This window comes from Rhincodon typus, chromosome 5, assembly GCF_021869965.1.
Source record: "Rhincodon typus isolate 14 chromosome 5, sRhiTyp1.1, whole genome shotgun sequence".
Taxonomy (NCBI): Eukaryota; Metazoa; Chordata; class Chondrichthyes; order Orectolobiformes; family Rhincodontidae; genus Rhincodon; species Rhincodon typus.
In genome coordinates, this window is record NC_063336.1 from 62,568,797 (window position 1) to 62,591,150 (window position 22,354).

General features: G+C 39.9%; 1 protein-coding gene across 1 annotated transcript in view; it reads right to left on the reverse strand.

Annotated features, from left to right (window-relative positions):
- Window positions 1-866: 866 nt before the first annotated feature.
- Window positions 867-22,354, reverse strand: part of arhgap18 (Rho GTPase activating protein 18) — a 75,080-nt gene continuing 53,592 nt past the window's right edge. Inside the window, exons 6-15 of the mRNA XM_048597237.1 lie at window positions 18,601-18,766; window positions 17,647-17,738; window positions 16,291-16,368; window positions 13,904-14,063; window positions 12,803-12,885; window positions 7,122-7,316; window positions 4,695-4,847; window positions 4,194-4,327; window positions 3,927-3,988; window positions 867-1,608 (exon numbers count right to left, since the gene is read on the reverse strand). Coding sequence (XP_048453194.1) covers window positions 1,517-1,608; window positions 3,927-3,988; window positions 4,194-4,327; window positions 4,695-4,847; window positions 7,122-7,316; window positions 12,803-12,885; window positions 13,904-14,063; window positions 16,291-16,368; window positions 17,647-17,738; window positions 18,601-18,766 — 1,215 coding nt within the window. The 3' untranslated portion in view covers window positions 867-1,516. The remainder of the gene's footprint in view (window positions 1,609-3,926; window positions 3,989-4,193; window positions 4,328-4,694; window positions 4,848-7,121; window positions 7,317-12,802; window positions 12,886-13,903; window positions 14,064-16,290; window positions 16,369-17,646; window positions 17,739-18,600; window positions 18,767-22,354) is intronic.

Below are 22,354 nucleotides of genomic sequence, written 5' to 3' on the forward strand. Positions count from 1 at the left end.
TAAGATTTGTTGCTTCTGTACAGTGTATCATGGGTGAGTAGGCATGGAAAAGCCATAACCTGGCATGGAGGCCATGAAGGGCCATGGGTGTTGAGCAGGGCAGGGTAGGTTGAAATGGATAAGATCTTTAACTTGCTTTTCAAAAGGTTACCTCACACAGAGTATGGTTCATAATACCTCTGAGGTCCCATGAACCACAAACCATTTAAATGTTGGCCTGAATCAATGAAGATTGTAGAAGAGCACAACATGGCCATTTCCAGAATTAGCCAGGTTGGGGGAGCAGGATGTGGGCCCATGGCTTGAACCAGACTGGATAAAAGATTTGTGAAAGCAAACTGTTTCTTGCAATGCACACAGAACTGATTTGGGGAGAGGTGGTATTTGGATGTACGTGCAGTTTGAAATGTCCCATCAAGAACCTCTGTACTGTTACTTGGAAAACTGGGCCAGGAAGCCAAAACATCTCACAAACACCCTGTATGTGCGCTTGTGTGTTAATATGTTAAATGTCTTTGGAAGCAATCTTCCCTTAATAATTCTACAAAACTAGTCACAACAGAATGACTAGATCAGTGGTACCAACGGCCCAAAATTCTTCTACTGAACGCCTAAAAATCTTTCAACTTACCTTCTACTCACCACCTCCACTTGCCACTTTCCCCTCCCAATCTCTGCTTCCTGACCCCAGCTCGCCACCCTGAGAAAGTGTGTGTGGAAGTATTGGAGGTGGAAAGCAAGAAGGAAGGTTGGGGAAAGAAGCAGTGAATGAGAGAGAGACAAGAGGGATGGTTTGGAAGGGAATCAGTGAGCAGGAGAGTCAGGTGGGAAGCAGTGAGTGGGAAGGGAGGGGAGAGAAGTGGCAAGTTGGAGAGAGATGGTGAGCAGGCCACAGGAAAGACAAGTGCCGAGTATTAGTTTCAATCTTCAGGAACTGACGAGAGTGAATTTCAGCTGATTAATCATGTTAGACTTGACTTCTTGTCTATTAATTTCCTGTCATCGCATAATCTACCACTTTGCTCATGGGCTAGAGTGTCGGTGAACAATATTTTACCATCACGGTGTGCATGGTTGTAACAATTAAGTGCTCATCAATGATGCACTGTTGTTATACAAGCATGCAGTTTAATGAGACCACTGCTATTGAGTAGTCTGTTGTCCAACAAAGCTTCAACTCTATTGACAGGAGTTTCTTTTTATGGTCTTCTCTCAAAGTAATCTTTCTTCCATATTAATATCCTTAAAAGTAGACACATCTACATAATGTATAAACCTGACTTTTCAAAAAAAAACAACATATGGAATTGATCTTTTGGTATCCGTCCCTGTTTCAAGTTCAGTTTTGGTTGTGAATTAGACATGGTTGATTATCTTCTGGATAACTCCCGATAATAAAACTCCAGCACAAGGAGTATGAGCCTGTCTAACTACATGGTCTCATTTCCCTTACTGCACAGGGCCATTCGCATCCAGTGTTTCCTGATCATGCTGCCCATCTGTTAATAAATCAATTTCATTGACACCGAGGTTTTATAACCCACTCAGCATTTGGATTCAGTTGGTATAGGTCTTTCATGTATGTGTCATCATCCAGACAGCGTTCTCCTGAAAGCAAAACATTTACAGATAAGGTCAATTGATGCTGGTATTGCTTATAGTTAACATGAATTAAATTTTAAAACCACAGATACTTCTGATCCACTACCAGTGTCAAAAGTCAGTAGTTATGATGCTGTGATAGTATGTAGTGCAGATGCTGGAGTCTGAGATAACACAGTGTGGAGCTGGAGGAATACAGCAGGCCAGGCAGCATCAGAGGAGCAGGAAAACTGATGTTTTGGGTTGGGACCCTCCCCCATCTCTGAAGAAGATTCCCGCCCGAAACATCAGCTTTCCTGTTCCTCTGATGCTGCCTGGCCTGCTGTGTTGCTCCAGCTCCACACTATTTATGATGTTGTGCTGAAAGAAAATTCTTTTCAGAGAAGCATGGCATGGTAAGTTTGCAAATGTTTTCTTTAACTGTATAGTAGATGTCCCAGTGGCAGGGGCTGTCCCAGCTGTATCTTACTTGCTAAGTAGATCAGCACTACAGATTCAAGATGGCGCCGGAGCATAGCAACATGTTGCAAGCTGTCTCTGCCTGTACTGCACACAAAACAAAACCTTTCACTGGACCTAGGTACATGTGACAGTAACAATAAATCAAATCAAAAGCCAAATTTCTGCATCAGCTGATTTTAATAAAAAGAAATCCTATTCTTACTCTCTCTACTCTTGCTACCACCACAGAAAGATTGCACCTGTGCCTTGCATTGTATTTAGAAAATTGGTTCAGAAATTAAGAAAACAAGACTGACAAATTTACAGGCCCTGATTTATACTTAAGGCTGTTTCTTAAACTACTAGAGTCGAGGATATCCAAACTGTTTCTGCTTCAGTGCAGCGAATAACTGCGCACTGAAGATCATGATAATCAGTAACTGTAAATAATTCTTTGTACTGCTTTTATTTCTGTTCACATTGTCAAAACAATCAGGCCAGTCAGTATCTATTGATTTTTTTTAGGCATGTTCTTTCTTCCCTTGAATCCACCAAGTAATGTTTCATTTTGGCTGATCAGTTTGATTATTCAAGGACAATTCGGTTAATTAATTGTCATTGAACAGTGTACAAATTTGTTTAGTCAGCTCTCTTTCCTGTCACTTACTGGAGGATTTTTCTGAGTCCAGTTCAGTTAAATTAAGTCACAGGATTTTAAACCTCAGAAGGAGGCTACACAGATGCCAATTGAACAATGTGCTTAATGGCAGATCCCGGTCTTCACTCCATGACCCTGCGCAATCTTCCTTTCCAGATAACAATCCAAATACCTCTTCAGTGCCTCGATGGAACCCACCTCCACCACGCAGCACACAACTTAACCAGTGTTTAAAAATGTTTTTCTTTGACAACACCAAAGAAAAGTACTGTAAGGTCTCAGAAGTCTGAAAAAAAAACTGGAAAAATGCAACAGATGAAGGGTCAGTGTCTCTACAAAGATGCTGCCTGACCTGTTATTTTTTTCCATATTTGCTTGTACTCCTGTCTCCATTGCTCCTTGTACTAACTTTCTTAAATTGGTGTCACTTTGTTCTTGATCGTCCCAATTATGGGCATATCATTTCTCTGTCCACTCTGTTCAGACCCTTCATGATTTTACATATCTGTACCAAATCTCCTTTCCAGCTTTTCATCTCTAGAGTGAAAAGTCTTAACTTCTCTACATAACTAAAGTCCTCACCCCTGGAACCATGCTCATGAGACTCCTTTAGACTCTCTGTAACGTGTGACCACAGAAACCCTACAGCGTAAATACAGGTCATTCAGCCCAACAAGCCCACACCGACCCTCCGAAGAACATCCCAACCAGACCCCATCCCCCTATCCTTTCCCTGTAACCCTGCATTTCCCCAGGCTAACACATCAAATATACACATCCCTGAACACTATGGGCAACTTAGCTTGGCCATCCATCTAACCTGCACATCTTTCGACTGTGGGAGTAAACCGGAGCACCTATAGGAAACCCATGCAGAAATCAGGAGAATGTGCAAACTCCACACAGGCAGCTGCTTGAGGCTGAAATCAAACCCAGGTCCCTGGCACTGTAAGGCAGCAGGGCTAACCACTGAGCCACCATGACCCACCGAGGCTGTTGGTGTGAGAAATGAAAATGTCATGCTAGTTGGGAGGTGATTAAGAATTGAATTGAGGTTCAGACAATGTAGAGGAAGCCTTAACAGGCTGATTGCTATCAGGAAGCATATTGGCTGAAAAAATTATTTTCTCCAAAACAGTTATGAGTCACAATGAAAATGACATAGATTCCTTCCTGCAATTTAATTATAGATTTCTCATGCTTCATACAATTAGCAAATTCTTACCAATGTTTCCTCCAATTTCATACAAGCAAACTTCCTCTTTGTTCGTAGATTCAGTAATCCTGCTGTTATGAACAAAATTCATTGTTAATACCAGATTGTTTTTTTTAAAGTGGACAAAAAGTTATTTGGTGTAGAATTAATAATATCAAGCACAAAAATAGAGTTCAAATACAACCTGTTAGCAATTCGTTACTTTGGTGTCAAGGTAAATGATGAGTAAGTGAGAGAGATAATTTCATAGAAAGTAAATCTGAGGATTTGGCCTACCTGTTCTGACTAAGATATTGTTGGAAGCGTGCCAATATATCACTGGCTTTGAGGTCTTCTGTTAGTTGAATTGCCATGGAAACTTTGGAAAGTGACGGTGCCTGAACTCGTATTACACCCTGAAGTGTGACTGGCTGTAGGAACACATTGTCAGAAGGTAATTCTGTACCATTCCTTTTCACAGAAACTTCCAAATCAGTGACCCACATCCATTAGAAATACATGTATGGAAACGGCACCACTTGCAAGTTCTTCTCTTCACAAGGACCCCACCCTCCAACCCCAAACTATCATCAGTGGTTCCTCCGAATTAGATTTCTGTGCACCTATTAAGAAATTTTAGTAAAGTTAACACGATGTAATGTACTGTTTTATAAATTGCATCTGGCAAAATATTCATCTTTTGACATATTTGATACCCATTGAACTATGCCAAACAATAATTTGTTACACTTTTAAATTCTTTTAAAATGAATCTAAATTTTGGAGTAGCTTACTTACATCGTGAAGGCTTTTATCAGTTTGGTTCCGTTCATGTTTATCTTTATCATACGTCATCTTTTTTAAGAGCTTCATCACAGCCTTTTCTTTGGACAGCTTTTTGTGATGTTCAATGTTTTGTCGTCGGACTTGATTCATAATAAACTTTGGAATCTGAAAGATATTGGAAGAAAATGCTCATTTATTGTTGACAGTTGTCACAGTTTAACTCGTTAACTTAAGACTCTCTCATCATCTTGATGCTCCAACAAAGTCTCTCAATACTGATAATACCGCATCTGGAGTACTAGATGCTGGTTTTGGTTTACTGATCTCAGGAAAGATATTATTGTCATACAGGGAGTGCAACGAAGGTTCACTGGACTACTTCCCAGGGTGGAAGGGCTGTCCTATGAAAAGAGATTGGGCAAACTAGACCTGTATTCTCTATAATTTAAAAGAATGAGAGATGATTTCATTGGAACATACAAGACACTTAAAGGGATAGACAGAGGGTTGTAAACCTTTGGAATTCTCTATCACAGAGGGAGGTGTGGAAGCTCAGTTTTTGAGTAAGTTTTTAAATAGAGATTGAAATATTTCAGATTTCCAGTGTCATGCAGGGTTATGGGTGTGATGTGGGTAAAAGACATTGAAGTGTTTGATCAGCTGTGACTGTATTGAATGGTGGGGCAGGCTTGATAAGCTGAACGGCTTACCCCTGTTCCTATGTTCCTGTGACGGTGGTGTATAAGACAGTCTCTGTAAGGTACAACTCCTTGAGTATGGCCCTGTCAGGTTGGTGCTTGACTAGTCTATATTACAGCTCACCTAATTTTAGTGTAAGCCCTCAGACGTTCATAATGCAGGATTGACAGGGATGATTTTCCTAATGTTGACTCCCATTTCTAAGTAAATTCCAGATTGTCAATCCAGTTTCATTCTTTTTCTTGGGCTTTGTAGTAGTTTGATACAAGTTGTGGCTTGTCAGGCCATTTCCCAGGACAGTTAAGAGTCAATTACATTGTTGAGGGTCTGGAGTCACATGAAAGCCAGACCAGGTAAGGATGGCAGATTTCTTTCCCTAATTGGCACGCGTGAACCAGATGAGAACATAAGAACTAAGAGCAGGAGTAAACCCTTGAGCCTGCTCTGCCATTTGATACAAACGTGGCTGATCTCACCGATGTCTCAACTCCACTTTCCTGCACACTCTCCATGAACCTTCAAATCACTGCTAATTAATAACCTATCTCCTCCTTAAGTTTACTCTTTGTCCTAACATCTACGACGGTCTTGGGTAGTAAATTCCACAGTTTCATGAACCATTGACAAAAAGTAATCTCTCCTCACCTCTGTTTTAAATCTGCTCCCCTTTTCTTAAAACTATGACCTCTTTTCTAGATTGTCACATATGAGGAAACATCCTCTCTATATCTACTTTGTCAATGCCCTTTATCATCTTATATGCCTCAATTAGATCTCCTCTCATTCCTCTGAACTCCAAACAGTATAGGCCTAAACTGCTCAAACTCTTTTCATAAGACATGCCCCTCACTTCTCCTAGAATCAATCTCTTGAATCTCTCCTGAATTGTCTCCAGTGCAACTACATCCCTTCCCAAGTAAGGCGACTGAAACCGTACATAATACTCCAGGTATAGTCTCACTAATGACCTGTTCAGTTGCAGCAACGTTTCCCTACTTTTATAATCTGTTCCTTTAGAAATAAATGCCAAAATTTCATTTGCCTTCCTTATTCATTACTGTACTTCTAGACTAGTTTTCTGCAAGTCTTGCATGAGAACACCCAGATCTCTCTGCACTGAGGTTTCTCTCCATTTAGATACTAAGTTGCTTTTCTTTTTCCCAGCAAAATGGATAACCTCGCACTTGTCCATGTTTAAATCCATTTGCCAAACTTAGGCCAATTTAACTCATCCAATTTACATCCACTTGTAACTTTTTATTCCTTTAGTAAAACTTATGAGCTTTTCATAACCAATGAAGATGGCTTCACAACTGCCATTAGATTAGATTTTTCATTCCAGGTTTTTGTTAATCAAGTTCAAATTTGGATTCAAATCCATGTTACCAGAAAATGAGCCTGGATCGCCGGATCTCTCATCCATTATCATTTGCTGTATCTTCCCCTGAGAGTGAATGCATACAAATTTCATACTGCAAACTCTCACTTTCTATTGGTTCATGTAAGATTTCACTGTCACTTCTACATGCATAATAATACAAGCTTAAAAGCAATAATTTCTCACTTCATTGTACTATGTGTCATGCACAGTTTCTGAATTTTTGGAAATTCTTTACTAGGTATGCCAGAATCCTTAAAATGTACTCTTGTAATGAGGCTCCTTGCCAGGACAGTAAAGTCATCATATTACCCCAAGAAACTTAGAGAACACGTGCTCTGCAAACTTGAGATTGTTCTTACCGTCCAAAGCAGTTCTTGGTATTTAATCAAGTAGCGCATAATGGTGCTTGTCCCAGCAGCCATTGCTAACTGAGTCTTTGAGCAACATCCTTTAAACATAAACAGGTTGGGTGCCATGATGACGGAAACGTTGTTTAGTGTCATTTTGTTGCTCTCCTTGTTGTCAATTAATCTCTGAAGAAATTCAAGCAATGACTGGAAAAGGATATTAATTACATGATCAAGGTTTCAGGGTATTCCTAAACTTAAAAAGAAAAACTGTTTTGAAATGAACCAAAAACACATAACTGCATATTTTTGAAAAAAAAAAGCAAAAACCCTTTCTTTTAGCATATTGAAAAGGACTTTGCTGTCGTAGAGTTATGACTTGTATAGTACAAACTGTGACGTAAATAACAATTTATTCAATATCATCAAATACTTTTTCTCTAATTGTGAACAAATTTATTGCCAGTCCTGATCATGGTAAATTTGATTTAGTCACAAAATAAGACTTCTGCAGTGCAAATATGGCAATATATTATTGATTTTGAGAGGTAACAATTTTCTTCCACTTCAGTGTCAAAAGGATCTAGACTCATGACCCATTTCAGAGACTGGAGTACAAAAATCTAGGCAAACACTCCAAAGCCATTCTGTGAGAGTTCTGTACAATTGCAGGTGTTGCCTTTTCGATGAGACTTTAAATCAAGACCCCATGTGTTTTCAGAAGTGGATGCAAAAGAGTAAAAGAGTTTTAAAGGCAAACAGAAGAGTTATCCTGGATTCATCGGCCACTATCAATCCCTAAGCCAATAACACCAAAACAGATTATCAGACCTTCCCTACATCATAAGGTCAGAAATTGGGATATTTGTCAATGATTGCACAATGTTTAGCACCATTCATGACTCCTCAGATATTGAAAGCAGACCATGTTCAAATGCACAAAATCTGGACAATATCAAGGCTTGGACTGACAAGTGCCAAATGCCAGGTAATGGCTATCTCCAACAAGAGACAGACAACCTAATCACTGAACACCCACGATCAACATCCTGGGGTTACCATTGACCAGAAACTCAACTGGACTTGCCACACACATACAGTGATTACAAGAACAGGTCAGACACAAGGGATACTGCAGCTAGTAACTCACCTCCTGCCTCCCCAGAGCTATTTACAAGACAGGGGACAGCACAGTGGCTCAATGGTTAGCAATGCTGCCTCACAATGCCAGGTACCTAGGTTCAATTCCAGCCTCGAGTAACTGTCTGTGTGGAGTTTGCACATTCTCCCTGTGTCTGTGTGGGCTTCCTCCAGGTGCTCTGGTTTCCTCCCACAATCCAAATATGTGCAGGTTAGGTGGATTGGCCATGCTAAAATGCCCATAGTGTCCAGGGATATGCAGGGTTGTTGGGTTAGCCAGGGGGAAATATAGCAATAGTGTAGGGTGCGATTACTCTGGGTGGGATGCTCTTCGGAGAGTCGGTGTGGACTTGTTGAACCGAATGGCCTGTTTTCACACTGTAGGGATTCCAAGTCGATTGTAAGTAGGCAATGGCCTAGTGGTGTTATTGCTGGACTATTAATCAAGAAACACAGCTAATGTTCCAGGGACCCATGTTCGAATCCTGCCATGGCGGATGGTGGAATCTGAATTCAATTAGGAAAAGAATCTGGAATTAATTGTCAGGAAAAACACATCTGGTTCACTAATGTTTTTCAGGGAAGGAAATCTGTCATTCTCCAGAACCACAGCAATGTAGCTGTCTCTCAATTGTCCTCTGAAATAGCTGCTTAATTGTATCAATCACTTCAAAGTCTCAACAAAGAAATGAAACTGGACAGACCATCTGCTATTGACCTAGGCACCAGAAAAGATAATGGCAGAAACAGCCCTATTGACTCCTTCTTACTAACATCTGGGGGTTAGTGCCAAAATTGGGAGAACTGTCTCACAGGCGAGTCAAGCAACAGCCTGACATACTCATGGATTTATACCTTACAGACAATGTCCCAGACACCACCATCACCTTCCCCGGATAGGTCTTGGTCCACTGGTAGGACAGACCCAGCAGAGGTGGCAGTACAGTGGTATACAGTGTGGAGACAGTTGCCCTGGGAGTCCTCAACATTGACTCCAGGTCCTATGAAGTTGCATGGCTTCAGGTTAAACACAGGCAAGGAAACATCCTACTGATTATCACACACTGTCCTCTATCTGCTGATGAATAAGTGCTCTTCCATGTTGAACAACACTTGGAGGAAGCATTGAAAGTGCGTGGGTGCAAATGGGATATTTCTTGATCCACAACCAAGGGTGGCTTGGCAGCATCACTACTGATTGAGCTGGTTGAGTCCTAAAGGACATAGCTGCTAGACTGGGTCTGCGGCAGGTGATGAGAGAGCCAACAAGAGGGAAAAATATACTTGAACTTATCCTTACCATTCTGCCATTCTGCAAATGCATCTGTCCATGATGGTATCAGTGAGAGTGACCACCACACAGTCCTTGTAGAGATAAAGTCCCACCTTCTCATTGAGAATAACGCCCATCGTGTTGTGTGGCACTATCACTGTAATAAATGGGACAGCCTTTGAAAAAAATCTAGCAACTCAAGACTGGGCATCCATGAGGTGCTGTGGGCCATCAACAGCAGCAGAATTGTCCTCCAGCACAATCTGTAACCTCATGACCTGGCATATCCCCCACTCTACCATTACCATCAAGTCAGTGGATCAGTCCTGATTCAATACAGAGTGCAGAAGGGCATGCCAGGACGAGCACCAGGCATTCCTAAAAGTGATGTATTAAGCTATCAAACAGGACTACTTGTGTGCCAAGCAGCATAACTAGCCAGTGATAGACAGAGCTAAGCGATCCCACAACCAATGGATCAGATCTAAGCTCTCCAGTCCTGCCACATCCAGTCGTGAATGTTGGTAGACAATTAAACATCTCACTGGAGGAGGTGGCTCCACAAATAACCCCATCCTCAATGATGAAGACCCCAACACATCAAAGCCCAACCATCACAAAAGATAAAGCTGAACCATTTACAGCAATCTTCAGCCATAAGTGCCAAGTGAAAGATCCATCTCAGTCTCCTCCAGTGGTCTCTAGATGACAGATACCAGTCATCAGCCAATTCTATTCACTTTATGAGATATCAAGGAATGGTTAGAGACACTTGATACTGCAAAGACTATAGGCACTGACAATTTTCTGGCAATGGCACTGAAGACTTGCACTCCAGAACTTGCGGCTCTTCTAGCCAAACTGTTCCAGCACAGTTACAACACTGACATCTACCCAACAGTGTGGAAAATTGCCCACTTATGTCCTGTACATAAAAAGCAATACAAATGCAACCTGGCCAGTTACCAACCTAAAGTCTACTCTTGATCATCAGTATAGTGGCAGAAGGTATCATCAATAGTGTTTGCCAGATCCATCAGCTCCTGACCTCATTTACAGCCTTGGTTCAAACATGGACAAAAGAGCTGAATTCCAGAGGTAAGTGATAGCTCTTGACATCAAGGCTGCATCTGACCAAATTTGGCATCAAGGTGCCCTAGAAAATTGGAATCAATGTGTATCAGAGGGCAAACACTCTGCTGGTTGGAATCATACCTGGCATATAGAAAGATGGTTGTGGTTGGCGGATTCAGACATCCTGGCTCCAGGACATCTTTGCTGAAGTTCCTCAGGGTAGTGTCCTAGACCCAACCATCTTCATCAATGACCTTCCCTCCATCATAAAGTCAGAAGTGGAGATGTTTGCCGATGAGTGCGTAATGTTCAATCCGCAATTCCTCAGACACTGAAGCAGTCCATGTTCAAATGCAATAAGATCTGGGCAACACAACTCTTTTGCTGACAAGTGGCAAATAACGTTCATGCCACACAAATGCCAGGCAATGGCCATGTCCAGTATGAGACAATTTAACCATTGCTCATTGATATTTGATGGTGTAACCATCACTGAATCCCCATCAACATCCTAGGGGTTACCATTGACCAGAAACTCAACTGGACTCACCACATAAACACAATGTCTGCAAGAGAAGGTTAGAGGCCAGCCTGCCTCCTCAAAGCCTTTCCACCATCTACAAGGCACAAGTGAAGGGTGTGATGGAATACTCCCCACTTGCCTGGATGGGTGTAAAATCCCCTCCAAGCCACTCACCATCCTGACTTGGAAATATATCATTGTTCCTTCAATGTGGCTGAGTCAAAATCATGACATTGCCTCCCTAAGGATATTAAGGTGCAACCTCCAGTGTGGACTACAGTGGTTGAAGAGGGCAGCTCACTTCTACATTGTCATGGGTGACTAGTGAAGGGCGATAAAGTACTGTCCAGCCAGTGACACACCCATCACATGGTGAATAAGAAAAATCATTATCCAATTACAGTTTGTAGGACCTCACTCATTGACTGCAATGTTTCCCACGTTATCACAGCAAATGTACTTCTAAACTAAAACAAAGAATTGAGGATGTGGGAAATCTGAAACAAAAACAGAAATTGCTGAAGAAACTCAGCAGTGCTGGCAGCATCTGTGAAGTGAAAACAGTGTTAATGTTTAAAGCTCAGTGACTCTTCTTCAGAACTGACCATTGCGACCATTCCTTCTTTGTCTTTGCTTTGTCTTGGAGCTACATAGTAAATAATGATAGATAATACACCGCCATAGAGTATTTATTCTTCCTAGATAATAAGAATGTTTATTGTAGGATAGCAATAACTACATATACAATTAGCCAGACTGAATTAGGAGGACTTAATGGAAATGAAACAGATACATCTGCTTCCTCTGAAAGCTGAAGTATTAATCCTGGGCCCCACTGGTGAAAATCTCTGTCACAATGAAGATGCAGTAAAATGTTGAGAAATACTAAGTATCTCCTGAACCCAACATTTATCATTTTCACAGAGGTAGATGAGGAGCTGGCCACAGTTCACACATACACGTTTTGTAGATACAGTTGACCATTTAATTGATCAGCTGCCTCTGATGATATTAGATTTTGGGGTCCCTGGTGTCTGGAACCCAGAATGTGGAGATTAACCAAGTAGGAGCCTGTTCTCAGTGCATTTCCTTTGGATACCCCTTTGGAGACATAAGGTACACTTGTAGATATGGTGGCAGGGCACCTTGGGATGGGGATGGGAGCCTTTGGGTTGGGGGTCAGGTGTCTTTTGGGACTGATAACTGGTGAGAAGATGATGCCTAAATCTTTTGGAACTGTTCAAATTATGAAGACCTTTCAACAAGTGTCAAAGAGTATATTATGAACATAGAAACGATCCACCCTTGTAAATATCTTTCTCCCAGACCAACTGAATTTGTGTTTTCGAAGGACCTGGTCGACTCCAGACCACACAGGAATGTAATTGATTGACTCCTAACAGTTAAAGGGCTATTAGGAGTGGAAAACAAATACTGCCACAACCCAAGAAAGAATAAATAGTTATTTGTGTTTGAAGAACTTCCAAAAACTGGAAATTTGGATCATACAAAAACAGCCTGTTGTTTAAAGAGCTAGGCCCAAAAATTCTTTACTCATCTGAACATTATTTTGCCTAGAATAAGAAACCAAGATTTAGGCAAAATAAACAAACAGTCTTCTTCACATTTTAAAGTTCAATTTTGGAGGAAAAGAAATACATATGTTTAATACAATAGACATACCTTCAGTGTGTCCCTATTTTGGTCCGGAAGGAGAAGCACCAACAAGTTAAGTGCCTGTAGCTGATGTTTTCTATGTGCTAGATCTGTCAAGCAAATATTTCCATCATGTTACTAAAGCGAATTGCATCGCAGAGTCCCCAGATCAAACTATAGTGAAATTGATACAAATGAACAGTACAAATTCATCTGGCAGAAATTAATTCACCCCATGCGAGGAGATCAGATCTTGCGTTTCATAAGTATTTTATATGAGAGCTGCTGGTACCTGTCACCTCTCCACATGGAGTTCACTTAACAGCACAAATGCAGGTCACTTGCCACATGGGTAATAGCTCAAAGGAAAATCCTGAGAAGTGATTAGAGAGGGAAAGAGGTGGGGTGAAGCTAATTCCAATGAACGTAGAGTCAAGGCAGTTTTCTTCCTCCTCTTGGCAATACAGGAAGTCTTTTTGACAATTAAAATAACAAACCTTTAGTTTGTCACTACAACATTCACTGAAGATGTCTGGCACCATTTTAATTAATTAGGTATTGAAGTAGCCTGAGACTATTTTCTAAGGCAGTGGGAGAATTTCCAACTTAATACCTTAATCAACAAACTTAAATCTGTCTGGAGTTAAAACTGGGGTCTTGCTGTTAAAGTATCTATTGAATGAGAAGTTGTTTTAGCAGTGGGAAGCACCCTGCCTCTGAGTTAAAAGATCTAGGTCATAAGATGGCCAAATTTAGGTTGAATATCAACTTGTAAATCCTTGCAATGAACAACAATGGTAGGTGATAAGAAATTTGTTGTCAACAGAATGATTTTTTTGTCAGCCATGCGACTGAAAGAAAGTTGGAATCTCTAATGTCACTATTCTTAGTAATTAAACCTAACTAGCCAACTTTACTTGTGCCTATTGCCATCATACAATAAACTACATCTTGTTGTTAAGCCAAATGCCCCTCCCTGTTAAAACTTACAAGAAGTTCATCCTTTATCAGTGTTAACTAAACAGGTCCCCGGACCCTGTACACAGAGGATGATTGGTGACAGCACTCTATGTTAACAATGAGCTGCCGATGCTTGGTTCCACAACACATGTAGCATTAATAACTTACTCTGAACAGCGAGGAAAGCATCAAGGTACTCGAGAGTGACCAATGGATGTGGCAGCTCTCTTATGAAGAGCTTTAGTATACTTGCTGCATCGTGCTGGCGGACATTTTCCCAGTTAAAGGTTTTCTCATAGAACTTTGCTTCAAGCTCCTCACGTAGACTCTTAAACATATAGGGGAGAAAAGATTAACGCATCACCTTTAGCAAGATCATCAGTACAACATTAGTTTACATTTGAGAGCAAGGTCCTAAATATCCCTTTTTATGTGGAATGGTTATTCATAATTATTTTCATGTATATGTTTTTAATTGTTGTACAAGGAATTTTTATTTGTGCAAATTAAGAAACCTATTGTGTAATGGAGACGAGTGAGTACTGGTCATGTCTCCATTCACACAGATAAGGAGAATCATCAGTTCGTTTGGGACAATATCAGGGTCGTAGGACAGGCCAAACAGAGACCAGCACGGGAATTCCTAGAGTCTTGGTTCTCCACCAAGAAGACCATCAATAAACATGTAGAATTAGACCATATATATATATATATACCAATGCAAGGAAAAACCGGAAATGAGGTAACCAATTCCAACAGACACCAGAGTTTAAATACTAGGCGGGAAAACCCAACAGCACGTCGGAGGCTGCACTGATGATGTTACCCAGCAGGGTAATGATACGTCTGTGAACTGACGAACCAGCTCGGCGCGCCAACCAACCACAACAGATCTACTCAAGAACCTAAGAAGCTATTATTGAATCTGTTAGTACAGGTTTTCAAACTTTTGTATCTTCTGCCTGATGGAAGAGGGTGGAAGAGAATATAACCAAGGTGGGAGGGGTCTTTGATTATGTTGGCTTTTTTCCCAAGGCAGCGGGAAGTGTAGACAGAGTCAACAGTAGGAAGGCTGGTTTGCGTGATGGATTGGGCCATGTTGATAACTCTCTGCAATTTCATATGGTTTGGGAAGAGCAGTTGTCATACCAAACTATGATGTATCGGGATAGAATATTTTTCATGGCAGTTCTATAAAAATTGGTAAGAATCGTTGTGGGCATGCTGAATTTCCTTAGCTTTCTGAGGAAGTAGCATGTTTGTGTACTTTCTTAAGTATAATGTTGACATAGATGGACTAGGACAGATTGTTGGTGATATTTACTCCCAGAAACTTTAAGCTCTCAACCACCTCTACTTGATCACCGTTGATACAGACAGAAGCATATCCTCCAATCCGCTTCCTGAAGTCGATGATCAGCTCCTTCATTTTCCTGGCATTGAGGGAAAGATCATTGCCTTTACACCATGCCACTAAGATCTCTATCTCTTTCCTGTACTCAGTCTCATTGTTGTTTAAGATCCAACCCACTACTGTGGGTGTCATCAGCAAACTTGCAAATGGAGTTCGAGCAGAGTCACCCAGTCGTGAGTGTGTAAGGTGTATAGTAAGGGTTTGAGTATACAGCCTTGCAGGGCAGTGGCGTTGAAGATTATCATGGAGGAGGAGGTCACTTATACTTACTGATTGCAGTCTGTGGGTCAGGAAGTCAAGAATCCAGTTACAGTGAGGGGAGCAGAGTCCTAGGTCTCGGAGATTGGAGATGAGTTTAGTTGGAATTATGGTGTTGACGGCAATGCTATAGTCAATAAGTAGGAGCCTGAAGTCGGTGTCCTTATCATCCAGATGTTTCAGAGATGAATGTAGGGCCCAAGGAGATGGCTTCTGCCGTGGACCTATTGCAATGGTAGGTGAATTGTAGTGGATCAAGACAGTCTGGGAGGCTGATATTTGCCACAACTAACCTCTCAAAACACTGCGTAATGGTGGATGTCAGAGCCACCGAGTCATAATCATTAAGACATGCTGCCTGATTTTTCCTTTGAACTGGGATGATTGTGGTCTTCTTGAAGTAAGTGGGAATGTCAGATCGGAGTAAAAAAAGGTTAAAGATGTCTGCAAATACTCCCACCAGCTGGTCCAAGCTGGATGCAAGTGCACAACTGTGGACTCCAGCTGGGCCAGTCATTTTCCGTTGTACAATTATGCGGTTACCATCCGTCTTTCCTCACTACCCACCACAACCCCACCCCCCACCCTCCCACCCCGTGCTTTTGCTAAGGTTAAAATTACCGTAGAGTGATTTTAACGAGTTGTCAATTTGTTTTGTTCTTACTGAACAAACAGCATTAAAAACACATCAAGAAGTTTTTTTTTATTTCAGTTGGTGCTCATGCATTATAGATGGCAATCTGATGACACTTCATGTAAATTAAATAACTTGTTTAGGTGATTCCCTTGACTGTATTACAGAGTCAGTAATTTAGTATATCATTTTACTTTGTGTTTCTGCAAGTAGCCTCCTCCCAGTTAATATTAATTCTTCTAAAAATACCTTAATTCTTGATGCAAGTCCAGGTATTCGTAGAATCCCTTCCGTGTTTAACCCTTCTTCCTCAATGTGAGCAATAAGCTGCAAAAATATTTTAGTCCCACATTAGCAAATTCGTATCACTTGACCTAAAATATCTAAATCAGGGTAAAGCAAATTGTCAACTTCAGAGATCGTTGCAAATTCTGAACAACGAGGTTATTGAGAAAAGTACTTACTTATCTGTAACTCATACATGTACAATACATTGAGGATCAATTATGTATCAAATTCAAAATAGTAAGGTTAATGTTACACCTATTTGAAGTTGTATGCAACCTTAATTAGTCCATCCTCCAAAATATTGGTTGAGATAATGCACCAATGTACTACTGTATGCCTCCACTGTTGTACTTCTGATGGGATTTAAAGACTCAGAGTCATACAGCATGGAAACAGATCCTTTAGTCCAATCAGTCCATGCTAGCCATATCCTTCCAAAACGTTTTTCTTCATGTGCTTATCCAAATGTCTTTTTAAATGCTGTAACTGAAACTGCATCCACCACTTCCCCTGGAAGTTCGTCTACACGTGAACCACTCTCTGGATAAAGCCCTTCATGACTTTTTTAAATCATTCTCCTTCCACCTTAAAAATGCACCCCTAGTCTTGAAATCGCCCACCATAGGGAAAAGACATTTACCATTTACCCTATCTATGCCCTCACCATTTTATAAGTCTCTATAAGGTCACCCCTCAACCTCCTTTGCTCCAATGAGAGAAGTCCCAGCCTATCCAGCCTCTCTCAATAACTCAAACATACCATTCCTGGCAAGATCCTGGTAAATCTTTTCTGAACACTCTACAGCTTGATAATATCCTTGCTATAGCGGGACAACCAGAACTGCACACAGTACTGCAAAAGAGGCCTTAACAACATCCTTTACAACGTCAACATGACATCCCAACTCCTATACTCAAAGGTCTGAACAATGCAGGCATGTTTGCTGAACACCTTAACCATCCCGTCTACGTGACACAAACTTCAAAGAATTTATGTGCCTGAACCCCTAGGTCTTTCTGTTCTACAGCACTACCCAAGGCCCTACTTTGAATTGTGTAAGTCCTGCCCTTGTTGTTTTACCAAAATGCAATACCCTGCATTTATCCAAATTAAACTTCATCTGCCACCCCCTAAGGCCATTGAACTCATCGATCAAGATCTCTTTGCAATCTGAGATAACCTTCTTTCCTGTCCGCTATGCCACCAATTTTGGTGTCATCTGCAAAATGCCAGTTTGGGGACTGTGCTATCAAATTGACAAAACTTGAATAATTTGAAGTTAATTTCAATTGAATATACATTGATTCTGTACTTACTTTTTGAAGTATGAGTGGGACCTTGGTTCCTGGAAATTTTTTCTGATCCTGTTCCAATAGCACTGAAAGTGGAACCCCAAACAATCCCATTTCTGAAAGTACACATTGAACGCCCAGAGTTACTGAACTTTGAAAGAGACTGTGCCTTCCTGTACTATATGACAGAAAAAAACCTGTATCATTACATTATGTTATATTCTAATCCATATTAAAAAAGTATTTCTACCTTTTTAAACTGGTACTGAGTTCAAAGCTTAAGGTCAGAAATAACATTACAGAATGATTCTAACCTGAAATGAAAGAGAGGGAGAAAGGTTAACTTTTAATGTTTAGGAAGAGGTGAATGTTGAGTATCTGGGACAGATTTCCTGATGCAGCTTTCAATTGAGCATTATGTGCACCTGGATGACTGCTTATCTGGTGACCGAAATGATTTTGTAAATTCAGACTCATTTTCACATTCTGGGCCTATAACTGCATTCGAAAACAGCGACTTCAGCAGCCAGAATACTTGAAGATTATACTAGGATTAGAAAAACAACTTTCCTCATACAATTCTTAACTTCAAATTGCTCCTGGGCTGAAGATAATAATTTGCTCATTGTGGTGACAAGAGATTTTCTCTTTGCTATTTTCCTACTGTAAACTTTGAACTTTACTCTAGACCAGCACACTGTTAGCTGTTGTTATCGACATTTACATTGCTAGGGAAAGTTAACAAGTTCAAAATATGGGTATTATTTTTCTCATTTATATATCCCCATACATAGCACAGGTTCTGCAATCAAGTGTTGGTTCTACCGGAGAGAAAATATTGCAATTAAGCCCATGTATAAGGAAAAGCTGAAACTACATGAATGTTAACATAAGTGAAAACTTTACACATAGACATACAGATTTATCAACCTCATACAGAATCAATGTTTCAAATTGAAGTATTATTTTCCTCATTACCTCTAATTTTGACCCTCATTGCTTTATGCTGTTTAAAATCCACACCAAGAGTATCATACAGAGCTGTTATTTCAATCAGAGCCAAAGAATGAACTTTCTTCATGTCCTGAGGTGCAAGATCTCCAGCTTTCGTCGTACCTGTCTTTTCCTTTGGCAGCCGATAGTTCTTAAGAAAGAAAAAGATAAAGATAACAAAGACTTCATAGACAATTAATACTTTTAAAATATAATTATTATTGTGATATAACAAATTCTGGTGTGGACAATACTCAAATAAATGATTAGTCCATTAGTTTTTGCCATAATTGCTTAAAGGATAAATTTAATGTGAACGTACTAGGTGAACTATGGAGTGTTTGAAATTATGCCAAGAGCATCTACAAAGTCTTTATAAGGAGACATAACACTAACATGCAGAAATCCGGTTATTGTGTCATTATGGAGATGTAGCAATTAAATATCACTTAAACATATTAAGCGTTAGGAAGATATGAAGATACTGATGTCCTGGTGCCTAGATGTTAAATATAGATGAGGGATAATGTTTAAGATGACATACTTAAAAGATATGAGGTATTAAATCAAATAAGCTTCAAAGGGAAGATTTTCAACAAAATTTTAGTAAAGAATGAACAAAATATTTTTAAAGGAATAATGTTTGACATGCAGCACAAGTACCTACAAGCATGAGCTGACATTAAGGAACTAAAGGAAGTGACTTTTAAAAATTATATTTTTAAACTCTGATATCTCTTTATTTACCCTCAATGTCATTCAATTGGATGACCGATTCTATTCCTTTCTTGTTAACCCCAACAGATGGTGGAAAAGGCAATAATTAAATTATAAGAGATCTAGAAGTCTGAATAGGCTTGGTACTAAATTTAACCAACCAATGCACAACAATAATCATTAAATCAATAGAATTTTAAATCATGAGCTACAATCATAGACTACAAGTCTGCAGCTATCATAAACAATTGTACGCACATATAAATATACAGGAATAAGGAATAACAGTAGACCACTCAATAAGGTCATGGCTGACCTGATGTTTAGTTAATGTGGGCTAGGGAGATGCTGAATAGGCTGGGGCTATTTTCCATGGAGCATCGGACGCTGAGGGGTGACCTTATGATTTTTTAAACTTCTATGAGGGGCATGGATAGGATGAATAGCCAAGGTCTTTGTCCCATGGTAGGGGAGAAAAAAACTAGGCGGCATACGTTCAAGGTGAGAGGGGAAAGATTTAAAAGGGACCTAAGGGGTAAATTTTTCACGCAGAGGGTAGTGCGTGTATGGAATGAGCTGCCAGATGTGGTGGAGGAGGCTGGTACAATTACAATATTTAACAGGCATCTGTATGGGTATATGATTAGGAAGGCTTTAGAGGGATATGGGCTAAATGCTGGAAAATGGGGCTGGATTAATTTAGGCTATCTGGTCAGCATGGATGAGTTGGACCAAAGGGTCTGTTTCTGTATATCTCTATGATTCGATGACTGTAATATGTGGGTGTTTATTTTTCTCCCCATATTCCATCAGTACTTTTTTCCTCTTTCTTGAAGGTATTGTAGCATTGAATTCATCATCACTAGTTACTCTTTTATACCCACTTGCCTAAATAGTTATTCTTCATAGTGATCTTCATAGTGATGCTTACATATTAATATGTTGAGGCAGTAAAAGCAACCTTTCAGACAGGTTCACCTACAGAAAGTAATTAATGATGGTAATCCCACAACATTTCCGTTGTACACTTCTCATAAATTGTATTGACCGCAGATTAATGAACAGCATAAATGGAAACACACAAGTCTTTTGAAAATATCTAAACAATAAAATGGTAAGTTAAATAAAGATTAATGTCAATTAGGGACCAAAAATCAACTTGTGGAGTTGGAGAACATTGTTGAAATACTAGATAGTACTTTTAATGTGCTCCAGAGTCTGTTCTGTGCAACAGAATAAGATGTGCTTGTCTTCAATAAAACCCCTGCAAGTGAACATTTACTGAATTAGTTGTATTGAATTCTGTGGGACTTGATTGGTCAAGACCTGCTGGAATTATATGAGTGCGTGCTTCTAGCCAGCTGCATGTCAGACTCTACGAGGAAAAGCATCATCACCCTCTTCTTCAAGCAGAAGGGAAAGATGAAGGAAATCAAAACTTGATTTGATTTAATATCAACACTTAATGTGGTTGTCATAAATAGGCCAAGTTTGCTTTGGTGTTGGTGCTCCACCTGGATCAGACCTGCACTGTAGTGAACAGAAAGATCTCTGTAACATTCGCTAGTTAGATGTTATTACAACATATTAGGAGTCAGCCATCTCCCTTGAAACTTCAGACAAAACTGTTTCTCCATCCAAACACTGTACAATCTCTTATGTTGGGTTCAGCCATGTAACTTCAATGCTAAATCTTTGAGAATTGTTACCTTATACCATAATGCTCTGGCGACAGATTTTAATTTCATCGGATGGAGAAATCTGAATTCAATTCATAAATCTTTAATTGAAAACTTGTCTCAGAAATGGTGATTGTTGTTGTGTAAGGATTTCAGACTTCAGCAGCAGTCTTGGAATTATGTCATAAGATTGCACATCCCTGAGTTTAAATAACAGTCTTGGTAGAGTTAGAACACACTGGAAGAAACTTAGCCAAATTAGACTGGAAGATACATGATCACATGGAGATGAACTCACAAAAACAATAGATTAGCCCTTACCCAAAGCAAATAGAAGATCAAATCCTGGTGTATATATAATTACTATGTACAGCAGTATTTAGTATTAAGTTTCCAAAAGTGGTTTTAATTTAAAGTCTAACCCTAAGATAGTTCTTGGCTTTGCTTCTGTTCAACCAGTCCATAAAGTTCAGAAACTTAAAGCATGGTAACAAACCACGCAGTAAGAGAATTATGAAACAACGATCATGTCTCAAAAAAAATCGTCTGGCTCACTAATGTCCTTTAGGGAAGGAAATTTGCCATCCTGAACTGGTCTGACCTATATGGTACTTCAGACCCACAAAGCCACTCAAATGAAGGACAATTACAATTGGGCAACAAATGCTGGTTTTTCCAGCAATGCCCATATCCCTTTTTTAAAAGTATGTATAAGGAAGAAAGTTATACAGGTAGTTCTCCAAAAATGCGATAGTTGCATTCTTGGATGACCTTGTGCTATAGAAAACCACGCTACTGAAAATCGCCACAGAAAATTGCTTTACCTGTATAGCAGAAAGTTTACATTATCCAAATTCGCATTAACAAAACATGCATTATAACAGGACTACCTGTACCAAAACCTTTTTATATCACTAGTTGGACCCCAGTTAGTTATTGTGCCCAATTAACTTTGGACATCCCACTTTAGGAAGGTTGTGATGATGTTGGACAAAGTACAGAAACGGTTTACAAGGATGGTGTGAAAAAATGCACGATTTCAATTTTGTGGAGAAACTGGAGAAGTTGGAGGTTTCTTGCATTGGAGAAAGGTACAGAGCAATTCAATCAGTGGGTTCAAAGTGATGAAAGGTTTTGGTAAAATAAGGGCAATCTTCTTCCAGTGAGAAGAGAGTTGGAAACTATAGGACACACATTTAAACTGACTAGAAGAAAGGGTAGATGATGGGCCAGTGGCATTACTGCTAGACTATTAATCCAGAAACCCAGCTAATGTTCTGGGGACCTGGGTTCAAACCCTATCACGGCAGATGGTGGAAATTGAATTCAATAATTGAAAAAAA